Here is a 22,237-nt window from a genome sequence, read left to right as displayed (position 1 = left end):
GGATCCTGATATGTTGCCCATGATGGTCTCAAATACACAATCTTCTTGCTTCAATTTCCCAAGTATTAGGACTACAGATATTCATCATTACACCTGTCTAAGGCCAGTATTTTTGAAGGATAAAAAAAGTGTTGATACGTTAAGAATGAAGGGTGTACATGCTAGAAAACTTATTCTAGAAAATATGTTCTTAAAAACTACCACAACATTGTCCAAGCTTGGTGGCGCACACCAATAATCCTAGTACCCAGGAGAGAGAGAGGCAGGTGGATCTCTGTGAGTTCACGACTACTTGTTTTATATAGTAAGTTCCAGGTCAGCCAGTGCTACATAATTGAGAGACCTTATCTCAAACAAAACAAAACAAAACAAAACAAAACAAAAATCCCAAATCAACCAACCAACCAACTGAACAACAAAAAAATATATCACAAAATCAAAACCATGTACATACTGAGAGAATATAGAATAGTCCTTGTAAAGAATAATATTAAAAAATTAAAAACCCGGGATGGAGAGATGGCTCAGTGATCAAGAGCATTGTCTGTTCTTCCAGAGATCCTGAGTTCAATTCCCAGCAACCACATGGTGGCTCACAACTATCTGTAATGGGATCCGATGCCCTCTTCTGGTGAGTCTGAAGACAGATGCAGTGTACTCACATACATTAAAATAAAACAAAATAAAAAAATAAATATTAAAAAAAAATTAAAAACCCCAAACCAGAACAGAAACATTTAGTGTTTTGGTTTGTGTCAGTGGGCAACTTGTAGGAGCTGGTTCTCTCTTTCTGTCACAGGGTTCCAGGGACTAAGTTCTCGTGTATAGTGTTCTGGAGAATGGATTTAGGTTGTTGGCTTGGCTGCAAGCATTCTGACCTCCTGCTGAGTCATCTGGGCAGCCCCCAAATGATATACTTTATAAATTATGTTTAAAAAGCTGTATTATACATTGCTAAATCATTATTCTATTTATAAATATTAATTAGTATAACTGTCTTTTTTTCTTTTTTTTGCTGAGTCTTCAAACATCTAGGACTTCATGAATACTAGGCAAGTAATCTGTTTCTGAGTTGTATTTGCAGTACTTTAAGACAGTTTTCTTTGGAGACATGCTCTTGCTAATTTGCCCAGCTGCTTAAGCTGGACTTGAACTCATTAACTTGCTTAGATAGACCTTGAACCTGTAATCTTTCTACTTCGACTCACAAGCAGCTGGGATTACAGGTGTGTGCACAGACCTTTCTGGAAGGACTTTTTATGCAATGTGTTAGAGTATACACTAAGAGAGCATAGAGCATTGAGACTTGGGGAACTTTACCTTAACAATAGTTTGATAAACAAACGGAAGAATTTGTTTTGACCACTGTTTTTCTAGACGAACTTCACCATTCTGGTTGATTTGATATTTGCGACCCGTGAGCAACTGAGCATACACAACAGCAGATGTTTCATTTATAATTATTCCCTTTCTTCTTAGATATCTAAAGGGAGAATACAAAAGAAAGACCTATATAAAGAAGTATATATACCGTCCAGGTGATAATCATCAATTAAACCAATTACAAGCAAACACCTGTATCACTGCAAACACGTGCATGGCAGTTCTCAACACCCTATACAACAGCCATCCTCAGCAAACACATGCATGGCAGTTCTCAACACCCTGTACAACAGCCATCCTCAGCCTTCCTAAGGCTGTGGCCATTTAACTCCGCTAGTGTCTCAAGCTGTGATGATCTCCCAACCAGAAAGTTGCTTTGTTGCTATTCATAACTGTAATTTTCTTACTATTATGAGTCATAATGTAAATATATCTGTCTTTTCCAACAGTCTTAGGTATCCCCTTCGAAAGGGTCATTCAACCCACAAGGGGCTGCGATCCCCAGCTTGAGAACTGCTCTATAAGACCTTTGACGGTACTGATTTTAGTCTGTAAACCATTTCTCCACTGTCTTTGTGACTGAATAAGATATTAATCTGTAAAAATGCAGAACTCCACATTCAAGGAAGGCTAGACACAGGCACAAAAATAAACACAAAGAGAAATTTAAATTTAAAAGAAAGTGAAAAAAAAAGGTACTATGAAACTCACCAAACAGAACTATTTTAAGTATATTACTCACTGCAAAGGCCCATTTGATTTACTTATATGTGATGTAAACTTTACATAATTACCTCTTCCTTACTGATTCTTTTTGCTTTCAATTAAAATTTGCATGCTTTTTAACACTCCAGTCTTTCTCTTCTGAATGGCTTGAGGGACTGAGCAGGCCTTGAACATATCGAGCTGAAACCCAGCCCTGGCACCTTTTATCAGCATCTCCGAGGCATAGAGTTGACACTATGCTAAGAGGAGTGAATCCATCTCATAATCCTCCTGCCTCTGCTTCCTGAGTATGGTAATTAAAGTTGTGTGCTATCATGCTCAACTACATTATCTTTTAAAAATGTATTTATTTAATGTGTATGGATGTTTTGCCTATATGTCTGTCTGTGTACTATGTGTGTGCCTTAACCTCTGAGACTTTTTTCTACGACACTCACTGTTCTGAAATTCCTTGTATTTCTTTAGTCCAGTTCGATTGTTCTTTATCTGTAAGTTGGATGACTTTAGATGGTGGAGCAGTTTTTCCCAAATAAACCTTCTGTGTCCCTGGAGGTTCTTCTATGTAAAACCTTAGAAAAAAAAATCAAAGTAAAAATTATATAGGACCAAACTTGTATTTTAATGTAGAGCTTATGCAGAGTTAGTGTTCAGAGTAAAAAACTTTTAAATGGTGTAACTGCAAACCCCCAAATCTGCAAACCCAAACCTTAAAAAAAAAATACAATAATATAAACTAGATAATAAAGATGTGTGGAAATTTTCTATGTTTTGCATGTTGGTATGTCTCTGGATGCCGGGCAACTTGAGGAACTGGGGGAAGAGGATATCTTGATTTCATGAATTTGAGACCAGCCTACACAACACAGCAAGATACTGTCTTACCTCAAGAAAAGATGAAATACTTAGGTATAAACAGAACAAGATGCATATATTGTCTGTATAATGAAAAGATAAAACACTGACTAAAAAATCAAAGATTTAAATGCTGGAGAAGCATATGGCATTCATAGGTTAGCAAAAGTATCAAACTTTCCCAAATGCATCTATAGGCATGAAATTGTTTTCTTTTTCTTATTTTTAAGCTCTCCCTATCCTGGCTCTTTCCTCTTCTCTTCCCCCATCTTTTTTTCAAGACAGGGGACTGCTATGTAGTACAGGCTATCCTTAAACCTCCTTGTATCCTGGGCTAGTCTTGAATTTGTAGAGATCTTCATGCCTTAGCTCAGTGCTGGGATTATGAGTGTGACCAATTATGTCCTTTATATTTAATAAAATTTCTATAAAAATTCCTTCAGCATTCACAGATATAGAACAATCTGTCTTAAAAAGAATCAAATTAGAAGAGCTAAAACCATTTTTAATAATTAAAAAAATGGTTTAAAAAAAGTCAAATGCAACACTTTGATGTTTAGACTTAGCATATGGTTATAGTAATCAATAAATTTGCATAAAAAGTCCATAAACATGAGTAGACTAGAGAACCAGAAAAACATCACACAAATACATTCATTCAGCTTTAAAAAATGTTGGTTGTATCATGTCAGGGCTCTGTACATACCAGATAAAATCTCTCCCATTGATCCAGATTATCAGGCTATAACTCTTGTTTTCTATTTTGTTAAAATACATATTTCATCTTTTATGTGTAAAGTGTGAAAGTCTGTGTGTATGTATGTGCCCTGAAGGCCTGTAGAGGCCAGAAGAGGCTCTGGATCCTGCAACTGGAATTAGGGATAGCTGTGAGCTGCTGTGCGAGAGAGTATAGGGAACAAACTCAGGTCCTCTGCAGGAGTGTAAGGGCCTTAATTGCGGAGGAATCTCTCCAGCTGCTGTAACTAACTTCTGATAAAAGCAATCCAGCAAAGCAAAGATAATATGTAACAAATGGTATTTGTGGGCAAATATGTTATACAACTAAATCTCTAAAATTATGAAAAAATTCATTTAAAATAGATCACTGACTTAATGTAAAAGATTATAAAAACATAAAATATTTGAAAGAAAATATTAGCAATTTTGACTACATCCAAGAGAGAACTAAAGTAACTGATCCAAAATGATAGGGGCTTTTTATTAATAACATTCATTAAAGAGCACACTAGGGGATGTATGCAGGAGCATTAGGGGAAAAGGTGAATGGACAAAGGACTGGTTTTCTAAAATCAAAATTCTATGTGTAAAGATATTTTTTGGCATGTAATAACCAGAAAAGAGAAGGTTCAGTATTTAAGATGGCTGCTCTTCCAGAGAACCTAGGTTTGATTTCGAGCATTCACATGACAGCTAATAACTATTTAAAACTTCAGTCCTATAACCTCTTTTGGTCACCAGAGGCAACAGTCAATACACATGACACAAAGATATATCAGCAGGCAAAACACTCATATACATACATAAAATGAATGAATCAACAAAATAAAACAAAACCAATCAACCAAACAAAAATAGAAACAAAAAAACAGAGCACAAGGCAACATGTGTGTTCCAGATAAGCAAGAGCCACACAGCAAGCTTCTGTCTCATTGTTTTGTTTCAAGAATTTACAGACTACCTATTTTATTTTAGCAAGTAGAAGTACATTACTGCACAGGCCTGACAACACCCAGAGTCTATGGTAGAAGGAGAGAACAGACTACCAAATGTTGTTCCCTGACTTCCACTGCATGACCTGACCCCCAGTCATCCATATACATACACACATATATACTAAATCAATCAGTATATTATTGAAATAGAATCTGGGAAGAATATGAAAAGGGAAAGGCTATATATGTTACTAATTCTTATCAGAAAGATAAATATACTTGCTAAATAACACAGTGGTTATTGCTGAGAAAAGAATTAGGTTATAAAACTTCCAACTTAATAAGAAGAAAAGAAACTAACACAATATAATATACCTAATGTATCCCGAGCAGTGCATAAAATAAACTGTTAACAGTGGTTGACATTCAAGTGGTGTGAGTATAGTTCTGGACCACAGTGTAAATGTTCTTTTAATAATTTTATCATTCAAAATAAATGAGTTATGAAAGAGCAGAGCAAATATAACAGAGAACCCACAAAGAGTATCTTACTTAGTTTCCCCATCTGATACTGCCACGACTCTGGCTTCTTCAAGATGAGGCCAGTTAACAAAGACCGACTTCCCCAGCACTGATGAAGCTATGTTCTCTATATTCTAAAAAGCAAAACCAGAAAAATTCTTTCAGTTTAAGTCCAAGAGAAAACTTTTCAGAGGCAAATTCTGCACTTCCATTTAGTTTAAAATGTAAAACGAATAGATAGATTAGTCATGACAAAATTCCCTTAACTAGGAAAATTCTGAGTTTACTTATTTGATTTATATTTATCTTTCTTACTTCACTCATAAGAAAGAAGACTGAAAGGAACAGTAGTGATGTCTCTCTAGATTCATTTTGGTGGATACTTAAGGCGGCATCTAAGACATATAAGAAGAAGAAGTTTCTCACATCACTATGTGACTAACAAAAACGAACGTTAGATTTGAAGTCAGTGGACACAGTTCCAAATCTTGGGTTTTATTCCTTTTAGAAAAGTTGATCAAATTATGTTTTCCTTTATGCACAGAATAGATAATATCTTCCTTGAAATGTTGAACATAAAGAAAAATAATAACATAATAGTATAAAATCCTATACAATATTCTACATTAAGTAATATCTTAAGTAAAAATTTCAGCTTTAAAAAGAAACTAAAGTTTAAATATAAATTTTATTTATTTTTAAAATTACACTTAAGTTTTTTTGTTTGTTTGTTTGCTGTTTGTTTTCAGACAAGAAAGGTCTCATGAAGACCTAGGATAGCCTGGAACTTGCTATGTACCAAGGATTATGTTGAATTCCTGCTTGCACTTACCAAGCGTTGGGATTATAGATGTGCCTCTTTAACATGTCCAGTTTAGTATGGTTCTAGTGATCTAACCTAGGGCTTTGCGCATCCCAGGAAAGCATTCTATTAATAGAGTTACATTCCCAGCTGAGTTGGTAGATGGCTTTCTTAGCATTCACACAGCCTAGAGTTCAATCCTCATTACTATAGAACAGGGCACAGTGGGGTTTGCTTTTTATCCTAAACTTGGGAAACAGAGGCAAGAGTATCAGGACTTCAAAATCATCCTCACTTATTTAGGAAATCTGAGGCCATCTGGGATACATTAGATCCTGTCTCAAAACAGAAACAAAAAATTTTTAAGCAATAAGAGATGATTATTTTTATATTCTGTTCAATAATCAGATTTTTCTTAAAGTGAGCATCTAAAACTATAGGAAAACAATGCAGTCAAAGAAAGCAAGTTTCAACATTAGAACTGAGTTAACTCAATTATTCTTTCCTTTGTTTATATTAATTTTTTTATTTCAGCCCCCTATTTTCAGTTAAGTTTTGAAAAAAAGCACCTTTCTCTCCAAGATTCTTTCTGAAGCTCTAAGTAAAATCCACTATTATGTCTTGCGTGGTTTTGCTATTATATGTATCCTTTTCCATTATAAAAGCCTGAAGAAATCCCAGGATTTCTACTTTCTTCTTTCTGGATATTCAATCTGAATAATCTTCCTTTTCTTTGCCTACAGTTATGCTTTCTCTTTGTATTAATAAAAGTAAATTTTTTTTTTTTTTTTTGGTTTTTCGAGACAGGGTTTCTCTGTATAGGCCGGGCTGTCCTGAAACTCACTCTGTAGACCAGGCTGGCCTCGAACTCAGATATCTGCCTGCCTCTGCCTCCCAAGTGCTGGGATTAAAGACGTGCACCACCACGGCCCGGCCCAAAAGTAAATAAAAAAAAAAAGTCTCTGTTTTTCTTTTTTTGAGACAGGGTTTTGATATGGAGCTCTGGTTGGCTGGGAACTATGTAGATAAGGCTGGCTTTAAACTCACAGAGATCCACCTGCCTCTGGCTCTGGGATTAAAGACATAGCAGCTAAGAAAGTCCATTTGTATTTTATGTGTACATATGACTGGTGTGAGGTACACTCATGGTGGCCAGAGTGGGCACCAGACCCCAGGAGCTGGCATTCGAGCAGCCTGAGATGGCACTGGGAACACCACTCTGGGCCTCCACAAGAACAGCAAGCACTCTTAATGGTGGGCCTCTCTCCAGCTCCAATCACAGCTTTTTTAGTCAAAGACTTCGTGCCTGCCTGCCTGCCTGCCTCCTTTATTTCCTATGCCCCCACTCTTCTATCTCCTGTCTTTAAGAATTGAACTTCTGCATTCGCCAATGCACTGCAATGAAATTTAGACACTGTTTCAGTTTTTACTTTCCTTCAAGGTTTTGCAATGTAAAGCTTTGGCCTCAAGTCTTTGTGATATCACTTAACTTGGGGGTCATTCTTTGTAATTTCTGTGTCCTCAATGTCACTTTAATTGGCTCCTTTGCATTCTTTATTATTGTGGGTATCTAATTTTTTCCCTTTCATTTGTCTTTTTTTTTTTTTTTTTAAATTTATTTGGGCTGGAGAACTTTCAGATGTCCCAAGTTCAATTCCCAGCAATCAATCACATGGTGGCTCATAACCATCTATACTGTGATCTGGTGCCCTCTTCTGGCCTGCAGGCATACATGCAGGCAGAACACTGAATAATAAACAAACAAACAAGCAAACAAATATTTTTAAAAAAGACTTATTTATGTGTATGACTATTTTGCTTACATGTATGTATGTTTACACCAAGTGTGCTTAGGGCCTACAGAAGCCACAGGATAGCATTAGATACCCTGGAACTGGACTTATAGACCATTGTAGATGCTTGGAACCAAATCTAAGTCTTCTTCTAGAGTGACAATTCAAGTCATCTACACAGCCATTTTCTTTAATGCTGAGATTGTGAACACTGAGTGTAACCTTGTTTTGGGAAATCAATCTCAAGCTCTCAGCCATCAGTCCTCCGCTGGGAACTTACATTAATAACATCTGTCTCCAACCTCTAGCTTGAGGAATTTATGTATGAGCAGCTTTTTAAACTGAGTTTCATCTTTGTGAAACACTGGTTAAGGAAAGGTTACCAGGATAGCTATAGTTAGGTATCTTAGTAACCACCTTAAGATTTGATCATGATTAACCTCTCAAACCAACAACATTCCTACTTTAACTTTTCTTGTCCAGCAAGCTACTCTTACTTTCCAGCTCATTAGCCTGGACAGTTACTACTGTCCTTCTAGATCTATTGCTACTTCACGTATATTATCAATTAAGGCTACAAACTCTCAACTTGTAGGTTCTACTATTCCTTCCTTCCTTTTTTTAAATTTACACTAAAATATTACTATCAGATTAATCCTTATGAAGATATCAATTTCAAAATAACAGTCACAGAAGGGAAAATCCAAACTCCTTAGCCTGGTATTCAAGATCCTCCATAACCTGCCTCAATTTCTCTGTTTGACATAAAGGTTAAAAAAAAAGATAATGCATCATAGTTATTTATTTTGAAGTTGATAATACTTCCTTCAACAAGAAAGCCTTCCCTTGATAATACTTCCTTCAACAAGAAAGCCTTCCCTCCGTCCTAACATCTCTCAGCACCTGGCTCGAGCCTCTGTCCATCGACACATGTCTCTAAGCACAGCCAGCACAGCCCATCTCCTCTTCAGATCTCATTCATGGCGCTGGTTAGAAAGGCCTTTAGGACCATTTTAAAAGCTGAATCTGAGTTATGGCACATAAATAACTTGGCAGATATAAGCAGTTTTATGCATGGCAAATATTCTATAAATAAATAAAGTACTTACAAGTTCATCTGGTTCTGCATTCACTGAGATTTCCAACATCATGTTTTCACCACGACTACTCTGCTGGAATACTTGAACACCACTTTTCTTCAAAAAAAACTTTAAAGGAATTCAAAAATTTTAATTTTAATTCTTTATAATCACTTCACTTTTAATAAAGTGAAAAAAGTCTGAATTAAATAGCCACTGACTTTATGTTTGATGTGTTTCAAAGTAGGGAATCCACAGAAATATAACGCCTTCTGGTCAACCCTGGTTATTTTGTTCTTGTTTATGTCTACGCGCCAAGCATCTAATGATATTATTTTATACCTAGAAAATAAATCAAAGTATTTAACTTAAAATTTAAACATTACAAGCAATTATAGCTTTCATCTTTTTCTTGATTATTGACAAGAATCACTGTTCTTTTAAAAGAGACATGGGTGGTGGCACATGTCTGTAATTCCAGTACATGAGAAGCAGAGGCAGGAGATGACAAGTTCAGGCCAGTGTGAATTATAGAATGAGTTCTAAACCAGTCTAAGAAGGATAGTGAGGCTCTATCTAAAAAACCATCGCCGCCGCCGCCGCCGCCACCACCACCACCACCACCAGCAACACACACACACACACACACACACACACACACACACACACACACACGAATCATTCCTTTAAAGAAAATACAGGCATATAGGTTTATACCTATAATCCCAAATTAGGAAGGCTGAGGTAGTTGGATTGTTATGAGTTCAATGCTATTCTGAACTATAGAATAAAATCCTGTCTCACAGGAAAAACCAACCAACCAACCAACCAACCAACCAACCAACCAACCAAGAAACAAATCAGGAGCAATGAAGTGAGTACAGGCACTTTCTAGGACCCACATGGTAAAAAGAAAAAACTGACTTCCAAAAGTTGTCCTTTGATCTCCATATACTTGTAGCACACTTTTTCATAAGCATGCATACATATGAATCCCCCATCACAAATATAAAAAAAAACACCAAAAATTTTATGTCAAAAAATGTAAAGTAAAGCAAACAAATGAAGAAATACAAGCAGCTCCTCTGCTGTTACTAGTCTAGATACTATTAGGCCTGTAGATCACTAAGTAAAGGGTTTTTTTTAAATCCCATTAATTTAGGACAAGCTATATATAATTTAAAAACTGAGGGGCAAGGAGATGGTTTAGGCAGTAAAATGTTTGCCTCCCAAACTTGAGGACCTAAGTTCAATGGCCAGCATCCACTTGAAAGGCAAGTGGAGCAGCATGTCTCTGCAATCCCAGTGCGGGGGAGCTGGGAACAGGAGGATCTCTGTGCTTGTTGGCTAGCCAGTCTAACAAAATTAGCGAGTTCCAGGTTCAGTAATAAAAGCTATCTCAAAATAAATGAATAAATACAAGTACAGAATGACTAAGAAAGAGATATCAACCTAGACTCATACTCAAACAAAGGGAAACATAAAGCATAATATCAATCTCTTTCATGTTCTAAAAGATTAACATTTCAGTCTATTTTGTTTCTTTTTACTTTTACAAAAAAATTACTACAACTGAAAATGTTTGCTCAGCTGTTGAATACAAACATTATTTTCAGGGAAGGTAAGAAAAGAGAAAAAATGGGAATGGAATTTTAATGGGAAGAGAATGAAAACACAGATTGAGCAAAATAGGGGTTCTTGATTTTCTTGTCTGTGGCTGAATAGTTGATGGCAGTAAGAGACCAGTTAGAGTGTAATGCTGGGGACAGAGACCAGTTAGAGTGTGATGCTGGGACAGAGACCAGTTAGAGTGTGATGCTGGGGACAGAAAACAGTTAAGAGTGTGATGCCGGGGACAGAGACCAGTTAGAGTGTAATGCTGGGGACAGAGACAGAGTGTAATGCTGGGGACAGACAACAGTTAAGAGTGTAATGCTGGGGACAGACAACAGTTAAGAGTGTGATGCTGGGGACAGAGACAGAGTGTAATGCCAGGGACAGAGACATGGACAATGAAAACAAAACTACACACACATTTAAAACAGAAATTGTCTATAAAGTACAGAGATACATTACGAAGAAAAAATATGTAACTGTAGTAAAAGGAGAGTGAGTAAGCACCCATGGAAAGCAGAGAATGACATGACCGATAGAGAGAGGTGCTTAGTAAGCAGGCTGCTGCTCACTAAGTGTTACTTTCATCTTGAGACTGGGACATGTTATATTGCTGGTTTTGAACTCCTGGGCTCAAACAGCAGCCTTCTTCCTCAGACACCTAAGTAGCTGGGACTATAGGCTTGAATTATTATACCTAGGTTATTGGATATCAGTTAACTGTCACAAAATATTAATTCTTCCCATAGATATTCAAGCCTGTGTATGTGTGTGAGTTTTTTATTGTTGGAAAAAATTACCAAATACCATTACCTTGTACAACATCGTTCTATGGCAGGGAACTTTTCTGGCCATGGAGAGGAGTAGGTGAATTCTGTGTCTCTATCATACCAGCACATGAGGCACTCACTGTGTTGGTTTCTTTTCCTTTCTTCCTTTTTGAGGGAGTGGTTACATGTCTCCATGGCTTCCAACAATCGCTTCTGATATAAATAATAGTAAAAGATTAAAAAAAAATCCCATAATCTCAACATACAGAAAAGTATTTTCTCTTTTGTATACTATCTTGGGCTGATGGGATGGCTCAGTGGGTAAGGGCACTTGGCTGCCAGTCTGATGACCTGAGTTAAATTTCTGGGACACATATGATGCACGCACACACATACACACATACACACAGCAAATAAAAGCAAAAGGAGAGTTCAGTGTCATTTTATGCACTAGCCTGTCTTAAAACACCAGAGACAAAAATAAACAACAAAAGGTCTGGAGAGAATAAACTACCGAGTAAGAAGGCAAACTAGAAACTACCAGAGTGTAAAGAAAACTTAGGATAAGAAAAAGCAGACTCATATCCAAAGACAGAAAGAGAGAACTTAAAAGACAGGTTATGAATCAAAAAGAAGTATGCCTAGCTGGGCATGTGGTGCTATCAAGAGATAAAAGCTACCAGAAATTCGTAGTTAAGAATTTGTAAAATAAAAGCAACTGATATAAAAACTAAAAGCATATATCTGTTCATAAACATTTAAGTTTGATTTGTTCACTGATTTACTGACTTGTGCACACACACAGGCATGCTTGCCTGTGTAAGAGTTTACCACTAATCTGTCTTCCTCTAGCACTTTCCACTTGATGATTGGTTTCATTTTTGGTTTACTTATGTGTACAGGTGTTCTGCTTGCATATAAGTTCGTGTGCTATGTATGTTCATGTTGCCTACAGAGGCCTGAGGAGGGCACTGGATCCCCTGAAACTGGAGTTATAGATGGCTGTGAGTGGCCATGTGGGTGCTGGAATTGAACCCAGGTCTCATGGAAAAGCAGTCAGTGTTCTTAATTGGTAAGTCATCTCTCCAGTTTCTTTTTTTTTTGTTTGTTTTTTTGTTTTTTTCGAGACAGGGTTTCTCTGTGTAGCCCTGGCTGTCCTGGAACTCACTCTGTAGACCAGGCTGGCCTCAAACTCAGAAATCCACCTGCCTCTGCCTCCCAAGTGCTGAGATTAAAGGCGTGCGCCACCACTGCCCGGCTCCAGTTCCATTTTTATTTTTTAAAATTAAACTATTTTGTGTGTGTGTGTACACATGTACACAGATGCATACATGCCGTGGCACATATATGGAGAGTAAGATGAAAGAAAAGTAAGAAAGAATCCATGATTCAACATAGAAAGCCAGTAAACCTTTAACACTAATGGGGAGAAAGAGTACAAAACCTGATCCAATCAACCTGGATTATATTAATCAAACCACCACAACCACCACCAAAAATACTGAAAAAAAAATACAGATATAAGCAAACCTTTTTTCAGTAATAACCTTAAATGTAAATGAAGGAGAAGAAGAGGAAGAGGAAGAAGGGGAAGGAGAAGGAGGAGGAAGAAGAGGAGAAAGAAGAGGAAGAAGATGAGAAAGAGGAGGAAGAAGAGGAGAAGGAGGAGGAGGAGAACAACAACAACAACAAGAGACGCAGACTATAGCTGACTGGACTGAAAACAGGACCCGACTGTTTTCTCCAAGAAACACCGCACTGGCAAAGGCACCCACAAATTGTGATCAGAAGGACTCCAAGTTGGCCTGTCAAGTGAATAGAAGAAAAAAAAAAGCCGATGTACATAATCTCATATTTGAAAGGGTAGACTTCAAACCAAATTAGCCAGAAAAGATAACAAGATCATTATATATTAAGGGAAAATAAACACCAATAGGCATAAAAAGGTCTCACAGGTCTTGACAGAATAATAATGATGACTATGATGGCTATTTTTTGGTTGTCAACTATCTGGAATCTAGAAAATGCAGGGCACGCCTGTGAGGGAGTATTTTAGTTTAGGTGAATCCACTTCTAGAGCAGACCTTTGAGGTCAGAAGACACACTCCTTTGATCTGGATCTTGAAGAGGAAAGATCCACTTTAATCTGGGCCACACCTTCTGCTGCAAGCCTAATTAAGGACATGGAAAAAGGAAGCTTTTGCTCTCTGCTGGCTTGCCCTCACCTTGCTAGCATGTCTATTTCTTCACTGGCATTGGAGCCTAGTTCTTTGGAATTCTAACATAAACTGAAGACCAGCAAGACATCCATCCTTGTGGACTGAAAAACTACAGCCAGTCATTGTTGGATTAGCTGGATTGTAGTCTGTAGGCATTCCAATAAATCTCACATATATACTCGTTCTATATGTTCTCCTCAGAGCCTTGACTAGTACAGATGACTTTTAATGCATTCACATCCACACAAAAATTAACAGAGAAACTCCAGAGTTAAACTATACCAAGACCAAATGGATGTGTGAGGTAACTACCTACAAGAGCTATCAAATATATAATCTTCTCAGCAGTCCATGGGACCATCTCTAAGACAATATTCTAGGCCACAAGTCAAGTCTTCATAAATATAAAGGAATGAAGCTATGCGGTATGCTCCCAGCACTTGGGAGGCAGCAGCTAGAGGAACAGTTTAAGGTTATTCTTAGCTACACAACAAATCAAGTCTGGACTATGAGACCACCTCAAAAAACCATAAAAGAGTGAATCAAAATAATTCCTTGTATATTATCAGATCATAGTGGAATGATATAGACCTTAATAGCAAAGAGAAACTATGAAAACCACGGAAATACATGGAAACTGAGTAATATATGCCTGCATGAAGTGGGCAGTTGAAGAAATCATAGAGGAACTTTAAATGTTTCTACAATCAATTTGAAATAGAGGCACAACCTACTACACATTCTGGTGTACAGCTAAGAGAGTTATAAGATAAAAATTGATGACTACAAATGCTTACATTAAAGAAAAACATCAGTTATCTCAAATAAAAAACACCTCAAGGCTTTAGAAATGAAAGAATAAGACATATCTCCAAACAGTAGGTGGCAAAGCCTTTCTGAAAGGACACCATGAACACAGGATATGATCCTAAGAATTCAAAACCAAGATTGAATGAAATTAAGAAATTTTTACTAGTAAAGGAAACAATCTGCAAAATTTAGAGACAGTGTATAAAATGGAAGAAAATCTTTACTAACTATACATCTGAGAGGGGATTAATATCTAGAATCTACAGTGACTCTCAAAAATGACAAAGAAAAAAATCATTTAATAAGTAGGGAAATGAACTGGACTGGTTCTCTATAGAATCAACCCAAATAGCTAATACATGAAAACATGCTCAAAAGTCTTAGCCATCAGGAACGAGAAGTGAAAAGAACTTGGAGTCTAGCTCATCCCAGTTAGAATGACCATCATCAAAACAACAAATGACAGGGGCTGGGGAGACAGCTTAGTTGGTAGTGAATAGATATAAAAACTGTCAAGATCTGAGTTTGATTCCTAACTTGTCCATGGAAAAGGCTGGGAATGGTGGCACACACAATCTAAATGCTGGGTAGAAAGAGACAGGAAGGTCCCTAGGAGGCAAGCTCTAAAAACAAGGTGTCTGATGGTATCTGAAGAATTACACCTAAGATTATCTTTGCCTTCCCCAAATAAAAAGACTAAGTGTTTTTATGTAATTATTTCATATACTGACCTCATCAATAAAGGGTATTAATACCACAGCTTCCCATTCCTGTTGTTTCCCATTTAGATCAGTTTTAAAATCAGGTGGATAATATTCTATAATTGGAGAGTCTTCACTGGTCATCAAATGCTGTGAAAATATAAACAGGAAAACTGAAATATGAGAGACAATATAACTATAACTTTTCATTAATGTATTTAGAACATTTCCTTTACTAGGCTGCAATAATGTATTTAGCACATTATAATTTTCAATGAAAAATTTTTCTTTTTTCTGAGATAGCATGTCACTAGTCTTGAAATTAAAATTCACTCAGTCTTAGCCTCCACTGTTGGGATTACAAACCTGTGACATCTTGTTCAGCAAACTAAGAATTTCAACTGTATTGCTACTCATTTTTCCTGTTTCTTTAATTTAGTTATGGGGTAAAATTACCTTTACTATGAGTCACTTCTCACTCTGTCAATCTCTATCTTGAGACTTAATCTAAGTAGTCCAGGGTAGCCTTGAACTCAAGATGCTCCTGCCTCAGCCTCAAGAATGCTGGAATTATAGGTGTATACTGACCCCCCACCACCACAGCTAATATTAGCTTTAATTTTGTCATTTTTACTTAAAAACTTTTATTAGAGTTATGTATTTGTATGTATGCACCCATGTGTCATGGTGCACATGTTCTTGGTGTGTGTTGTGGAGGTCAGAGGACAATTTGTGGGAGTCAGTTCTCTCCGTGGATACTGTGGATTCAGTTCACTAGGTGTGGCAGTATGTATCTCTACTTGCTAAGATTGTTGTCAGTCCTATTTTTATTTTTCTATTGTCTTTTCATTTTATAAGATGTACTACCTAAATTCTGTCTTCTTACTAATAAATTCAGTTCATTTCCTTTCACACTTCCAACAGTTCTCCATCTCAACCTCAAATTAATAATTTACTTTCATTCCTTAATAAGTTGATTCTAGTAACATGATTACTAGCATCAAAATAATTTTAAAAAGTCAAATCCATGACCCACAATGCCATTAATAAGAGGCTGATAACATAGATTTCTATTATATTTTATAAAAAGGTAGGTAGACAAAGAAACCATATCAGTATCTAACGCAAAAAAGTATAGAAAATGAAAAGGGAAGATTAAAAGAATTAAAAATAAAAGTAGCATATTCCTAAGGTGATAATCTAAAATTTAATTGCTACTGCACAAACAGTAAACAAATGTGCTAATAACATACTTATTGGCTAACAGTGTTAGGCTATCAAAGCTTAATGTAGCTGAAGGAAAAAGCAAAAGAAGACATCAAAGATATTAAGAAGGGATATGACAATGTTAAAGCAATGACAGAGCAATGGGTGTATGTGTTGCACCTACCCCAAGTCCTGAGACCAGGCATGGAATTAGAGGTATAGATACAATCCTAGAAAAACTGAATAACAATTACTTTTATAATCTGCTTTGTAAGCTTAATGTGACTTCAGAGACCCTGTCTTCCTCTTGTTATATGAAGTATGTTAATAAGAGGAAAGTCCTTCAATTTGTTAAGTGAAATGCTTAAAAGTATACCTATATCCTGAGGTGATACTGGTGATAAACATTTGTTGGAATTGTCATCACTCTTATAGAGGATTTAAGAGAACAGGAATTCATCTTTAAATATATAGAAGAGGAGATGACATTTTACCTGTTTTAGGTTAATTTCTTCATGTAGAAATAAAGATGTGCTTAAAGTGTTGAAAATGAATAAACTATGTACTGAAAAGTTTATAGAGCTTGCGTTAAAAAAATCAGTAAAATATAGGTATAATCTCCTGTGTTCTGTGTAGAAGCATTAATAAAAAGCTAATGGCCAATGAGCCCAGGAAAGATTAGAAGGTAGGACTTCTGGTTGGGAAAGAGTCACGAGAGATTACTGTCCTCAACCTGGAAGAGGAGGAGACAGCCCTGAAGCTGAACTTAGGTTAGAATAAACAGGATATTAAGAGTTAATGGAGCCCTTCGGCCCCTGCCTAGTCCCTTGGGCTGGAGCAGACACAGAGTCGGTCTGCTCCTGTCCTGTGGAGAAACTGAATCCTGAGTCATCCAGGAGCCACTGCACCCAGAGCAGCTGGTAAGAACTCCATCTCACTCCCTAAGCCCCAGAAATACATCTGGGAGCCAGGGCCATTCAGGGCACAGCAGCTACCCAAACCCCGCCCCTCCGGAATTCCACTTCTCTTCGGCCCCTGCCTGGTCCCTTGGGCTGGAGCAGACACAGAGTCGGTCTGCTCCTGTCCTGTGGAGAAACTGAATCCTGAGTCATCCAGGAGCCACTGCACTCAGAGCAGCTGGTAAGAACTCCATCTCACTCCCTAAGTCCCAGAGATACATCTGGGAGCCAGGGACATTCAGGGCACAGCAGCTACCCAAACCCCGCCCCTCCGGAATTCCACTTCCCTTCGGCCCCTGCCTGGTCCCTTGGGCTGGAGCAGACACAGAGTCGGTATGCTCCTGTCCTGTGGAGAAACTGAATCCTGAGTCATCGAGAAGCCACTACACGCAGAGCAGCTGAAACTGAATCCTGAGTCATCGGGGACCCACTGCACTCAGAGCAGCTGGAGCCACTGCACTCAGAGCAGCTGACACAGAGTTGGTCTGCTCCTGTCCTGTGGAGAAACTGAATCCTGAGTCATCTAGGAGCCACTGCACTCAGAGCAGCTGAAACTGAATCCTGAGTCATCCAGGACCCACTGCACTCAGAGCAGCCGAGGAGCCACTGCACTCAGAGCAGAAGGATTTCCAGATCCAAGAGGTGGCCTGAGTCCCAGGAGTTCTTCCACCCAGGAGATTAGGGGCATAAGACCACAGAGACCTCTGGACTCCGAGGAGCTCTGCAATAAGCAAGATAACTGGAAATACAGATTCCAATCTTACACAGTGAGGGCAGGTACCACTAGAGTTACCCAGATGGCGAAAGGCAAGCGCAAGAACATAAGCAACAGAAACCAAAGTTTCTTGGCATCATCAGTGCCCAGTTCTCCCAATATAGCAAGCCCTGAACACCCCATCACACCTGAAAAGCAGGATTCAGAATTAAAATCACTTCTCATGATGATGATAGAGGATTATAAGAAGGAATTAAGTAACTCCCTTAAAGAAATACAGGAGAGTACAAGTAAACAGATAGAAGCCCTTAAAGAGGAATCACAGAAATCCCTTAAAGAAATGCAAGAAAACACAAAAAAGGAATTAAACAAAAACATTCAGGATCTGAAACTGGAAATAGAAACAATAAAGAAAGTTCAAAGGGAGACAACCATGGAGATAGAAAACCTAAGAAAGAGATCAGGAGTCACAGATGCAAGCATCACCAACCGAATACAAGAGATAGAAGAGAGAATCTCAAATGCAGAAGATACGGTGGAAAATATTGACACAGTTGTCAAAGAAAATGAAAAACGCAAAAAACTCCTAACTCAAAACATCCAGGAAATCCAGGACACAATGAGAAGACCAAACCTAAGGATAATAGGTATAGATGAGAATGAAGATTCCCAACTTAAAGGGCCAGTAAATATCTTCAACAAAATCATTGAGGAAAATTTCCCTAACCTAAAGAACAAGATGCCCATAAACATACAAGAAGCCTACAGAACACCAAATAGACTAGACCAGAAAAGAAATACCTCCCGTCACATAATAATCAAAACATCAGATGCACAAAACAAAGAAAAAAAATACTAAAAGCAGTAAGGGAAAAAGGTCAAGTAACATATAAAGGCAGACCTATAAGAATTACACCAGACTTCTCACCAGAGACTATAAAAGCCAGAAGAGCCTGGACGGACATCATACAGACCCTAAGAGAACACAATTGCCAGCCCAGATTATTATACCCAGCAAAACTCTCAATCAATATAGATGGTGAAACCAAGATATTCCATGACAAAACCAAATTTGCACAATATCTTCCCACAAACCCAGCACTTCAAAGGATAATTGATGGAAAACGCCAACACAAGGAGGGAAACTACAACCTAGAAAAAGCAAGGAAGTAATCTTCCAACAACCCCAAAAGAAGATAACTATACAAACATAACTTTACCTCTAATAACAAAAATAACAGGAAGCCACAATCATTTTTCCTTAATATCTCTTAACATCAATGGTCTCAATTCCCCAATAAAAAGACGCAGACTATCAGACTGGATACACAAACAAGACCCAGAATTTTGCTGCATACAAGAAACGCACCTCAGTGACAAAGACAGACACTACCTCAGAATAAAAGGGTGGAAAACAACTTTCCAAGCCAATGGTCCCAAGAAACAAGTTGGAGTAGCCATTCTAATATCAAATAAAATCGACTTCCATCCAAAATTAATCAAAAAAGATAAGGAAGGACACTTCATACTCATCAAAGGAAAAATCTACCAAGGTGAACTCTCAATTCTGAATATCTATGCCCCAAATGCAAGGGCACCTACATACATAAAAGAAACTTTACTAAAGCTCAAAACACACATTACACCTCACACAATAATAGTGGGGGATTTCAACACCCCACCCTCAGCAATGGACAGATCATGGAAACAGAAACTAAACCGAGACACTTTGACATTAACAGAAGTTATGAACTGAATGGACTTAACAGACATCTATAGAACATTTCATCCTAAAACAAAAGAATATACCTTTTTCTCAGCACCTCATGGTACCTTCTCCAAAATAGACCATATAATTGGTCACAAAACAAGCCTCTACAGATACAAAAAGATTGAAATAATCCCTTGCATCTTATCAGATCACCACGGAATAAGACTGGTCTTTAATAATGACAAAACCAATGGAAAACCCATGTGCACATGGAAACTGAACAACTCTCTACTCAATGATGACTTGCTCAAGGAAGAAATAAAGAAAGAAATTAAAGACTTTTTAGAATTCAATGAAAATGAGGACACATCATACCAAAACTTGTGGGACTCCATGAAGGCAGTGCTAAGAGGAAAACTCATAGCTCTAAGTGCCTACAAAAAGAAACTGGAAAGAGCACACACTAACAAGTTGACTACACAACTAAAAGCTCTAGAACAAAAGAAGCAAATACACCCAGGAGGAGTAGAAGGCAGGAAATAATCAAACTCAGGGTTGAAATCAACCAAATAGAAACAGAAAGAACAATACAAAATATCAATAAAACCAGGAGTTGGTTCTTTGAGAAAATCAACAAGATAGATAAACCGTTAGCCAGATTAACCAGAGGGCACAGAGACAGTATCCAAATTAATAAAATCAGAACTGAAAAGGGAGACATAACAACAGAAACGGAAGAAATTAAAAAAATCATCAGATCCTACTACAAAGGCCTATACTCAACCAAACTGGAAAACCTGGATGAAATGGACAATTTCCTAGACAGATACCAGGTACCGAAGTTAAACCAGGAGCAGATAAACCATCTAAATAGTCCCATAACCCCTCAGGAAATAGCAGCAGTCATTAAAAGTCTCCCCACTAAAAAAAAGCCCAGGACCAGATGGTTTTAGTGCTGAATTCTATCAGACCTTCAAGGAAGACCTAATACCAATTCTCTTCAAACTATTCCACAAAATAGAGACAGAAGGAACACTACCCAATTCGTTCTATGAAGTTACAACTACACTCATACCCAAACCCCACAAGGACCCGACAAAGAAAGAGAACTTCAGACCAATCTCCCTTATGAACATTGATGCAAAAATACTCAATAAAATTCTAGCAAACCGAATCCAAGAACACATCAAAACAATCATCCATCATGATCAAGTAGGTTTTATCCCAGGAATGCAGGGATGGTTCAATATTCGGAAATCCATCAATGTAATCCACTATATAAACAAACTTAAAGAAAAAAAACCACATGATTATCTCACTAGATGCTGAGAAAGCATTTGACAAAATTCAACATCCCTTCATGATAAAAGTCTTGGAAAGATCAGGAATTCAAGGCCCCTACCTAAACATAGTAAAAGCAATTTACAGCAAACCAGTAGCCAACATCAAGCTAAATGGAGAGAAACTTGAAGCAATCCCACTAAGATCAGGGACTAGACAAGGCTGCCCACTCTCCCCCTACCTATTCAATATAGTACTGGAAGTCTTAGCCAGAGCAATTAGACAACAAAAAGAAGTCAAAGGGATACAAATAGGAAAAGAAGAAGTCAAAATATCACTATTTGCAGATGATATGGTAGTATACTTAAGTGACCCCAAAACTTCCACCACAGAACTCCTAAACCTGATAAACAACTTCAGCAAAGTGGCTGGTTATAAAATCAACTCAAACAAATCAGTAGCCTTCCTCTACATGAAAGATAAACAGACTGAAAAAGAAATTAGGGAAATGACACCCTTCACAATAGTTGCAAATAATATAAAATACCTTGGTGTGAATCTAACCAAGCAAGTGAAAGACCTGTATGACAAGAACTTCAAGTCCCTGAAGAAAGAAATGGAAGAAGATCTCAGAAGATGGAAAGATCTCCCATGCTCATGGATTGGCAGGATTAATATAATAAAAATGGCCATCTTGCCAAAAGCAATCTACAGATTCAATGCAATCCCCATTAAAATCCCAACTCAATTCTTCACAGAGTTAGAAAAGGAAATTCTCAAATTCATATGGAATAACAAAAAACCCAGGATAGCGAAAACTATTCTCAACAATAAAAGAACTTCTGGAGGAATCACCATCCCTGACCTCAAGCTGTACTACAGAGCAATAGTGATAAAAACTACCTGGTATTGGTACAGAGACAGGCAGGAAGATCAATGGAATAGAATTGAAGACCCAGAAATGAACCCACACTCCTATGGTCACTTGATCTTTGACAAAGGAGCTAAAACTGTCCAGTGGAAAAAGGACAGCATTTTCAACAAATGGTGCTGGTTCAACTGGAGGACAACATGTAGAAGAATGAAAATTGATCCATTCTTATCCCCTTGTACAAAGCTCAAATCTAAGTGGATAAAGGACCTCCACATAAAACCAGATACACTGAAACTAATAGAAGAGAAGGTGGTGAAAAGCCTCGAATACTTGGGCACAGGGGAAAAGTTCCTGAATAGAACTCCAATGGCATATGCTCTAAGATTGAGAATTGACAAATGGGACTTCATAAAATTGCAAAGTTTCTGTAAGGCAAAGGACACTGTCAATAGGACAAAACGACAACCAACAAATTGGGAAAAGATCTTTACCAATCCTTCATCTGATAGAGGGCTAATATCCAATATATACAAAGAACTCAAGAAAT

General features: G+C 37.5%; 1 protein-coding gene across 1 annotated transcript in view; it reads right to left on the bottom strand.

Annotated features, from left to right (window-relative positions):
- The window catches only part of Xrn1 (5'-3' exoribonuclease 1), a 91,783-nt gene that overhangs the window by 56,854 nt on the left and 12,692 nt on the right, over positions 1 to 22,237 (bottom strand). The window contains exons 4-10 of the mRNA XM_028758974.1: positions 14,975 to 15,117; positions 11,258 to 11,427; positions 9,052 to 9,172; positions 8,861 to 8,959; positions 5,187 to 5,290; positions 2,547 to 2,678; positions 1,321 to 1,483 (exon numbers count right to left, since the gene is read on the bottom strand). Of these exons, the coding sequence (XP_028614807.1) occupies positions 1,321 to 1,483; positions 2,547 to 2,678; positions 5,187 to 5,290; positions 8,861 to 8,959; positions 9,052 to 9,172; positions 11,258 to 11,427; positions 14,975 to 15,117 (932 nt within the window). The remainder of the gene's footprint in view (positions 1 to 1,320; positions 1,484 to 2,546; positions 2,679 to 5,186; positions 5,291 to 8,860; positions 8,960 to 9,051; positions 9,173 to 11,257; positions 11,428 to 14,974; positions 15,118 to 22,237) is intronic.

The sequence above is a fragment of the Grammomys surdaster genome, unplaced genomic scaffold, assembly GCF_004785775.1.
Source record: "Grammomys surdaster isolate TR1022 unplaced genomic scaffold, NIH_TR_1.0 126248, whole genome shotgun sequence".
Lineage (NCBI taxonomy): Eukaryota > Metazoa > Chordata > Mammalia > Rodentia > Muridae > Grammomys > Grammomys surdaster.
This window is presented reverse-complemented; position numbering and strand designations above follow the sequence as displayed.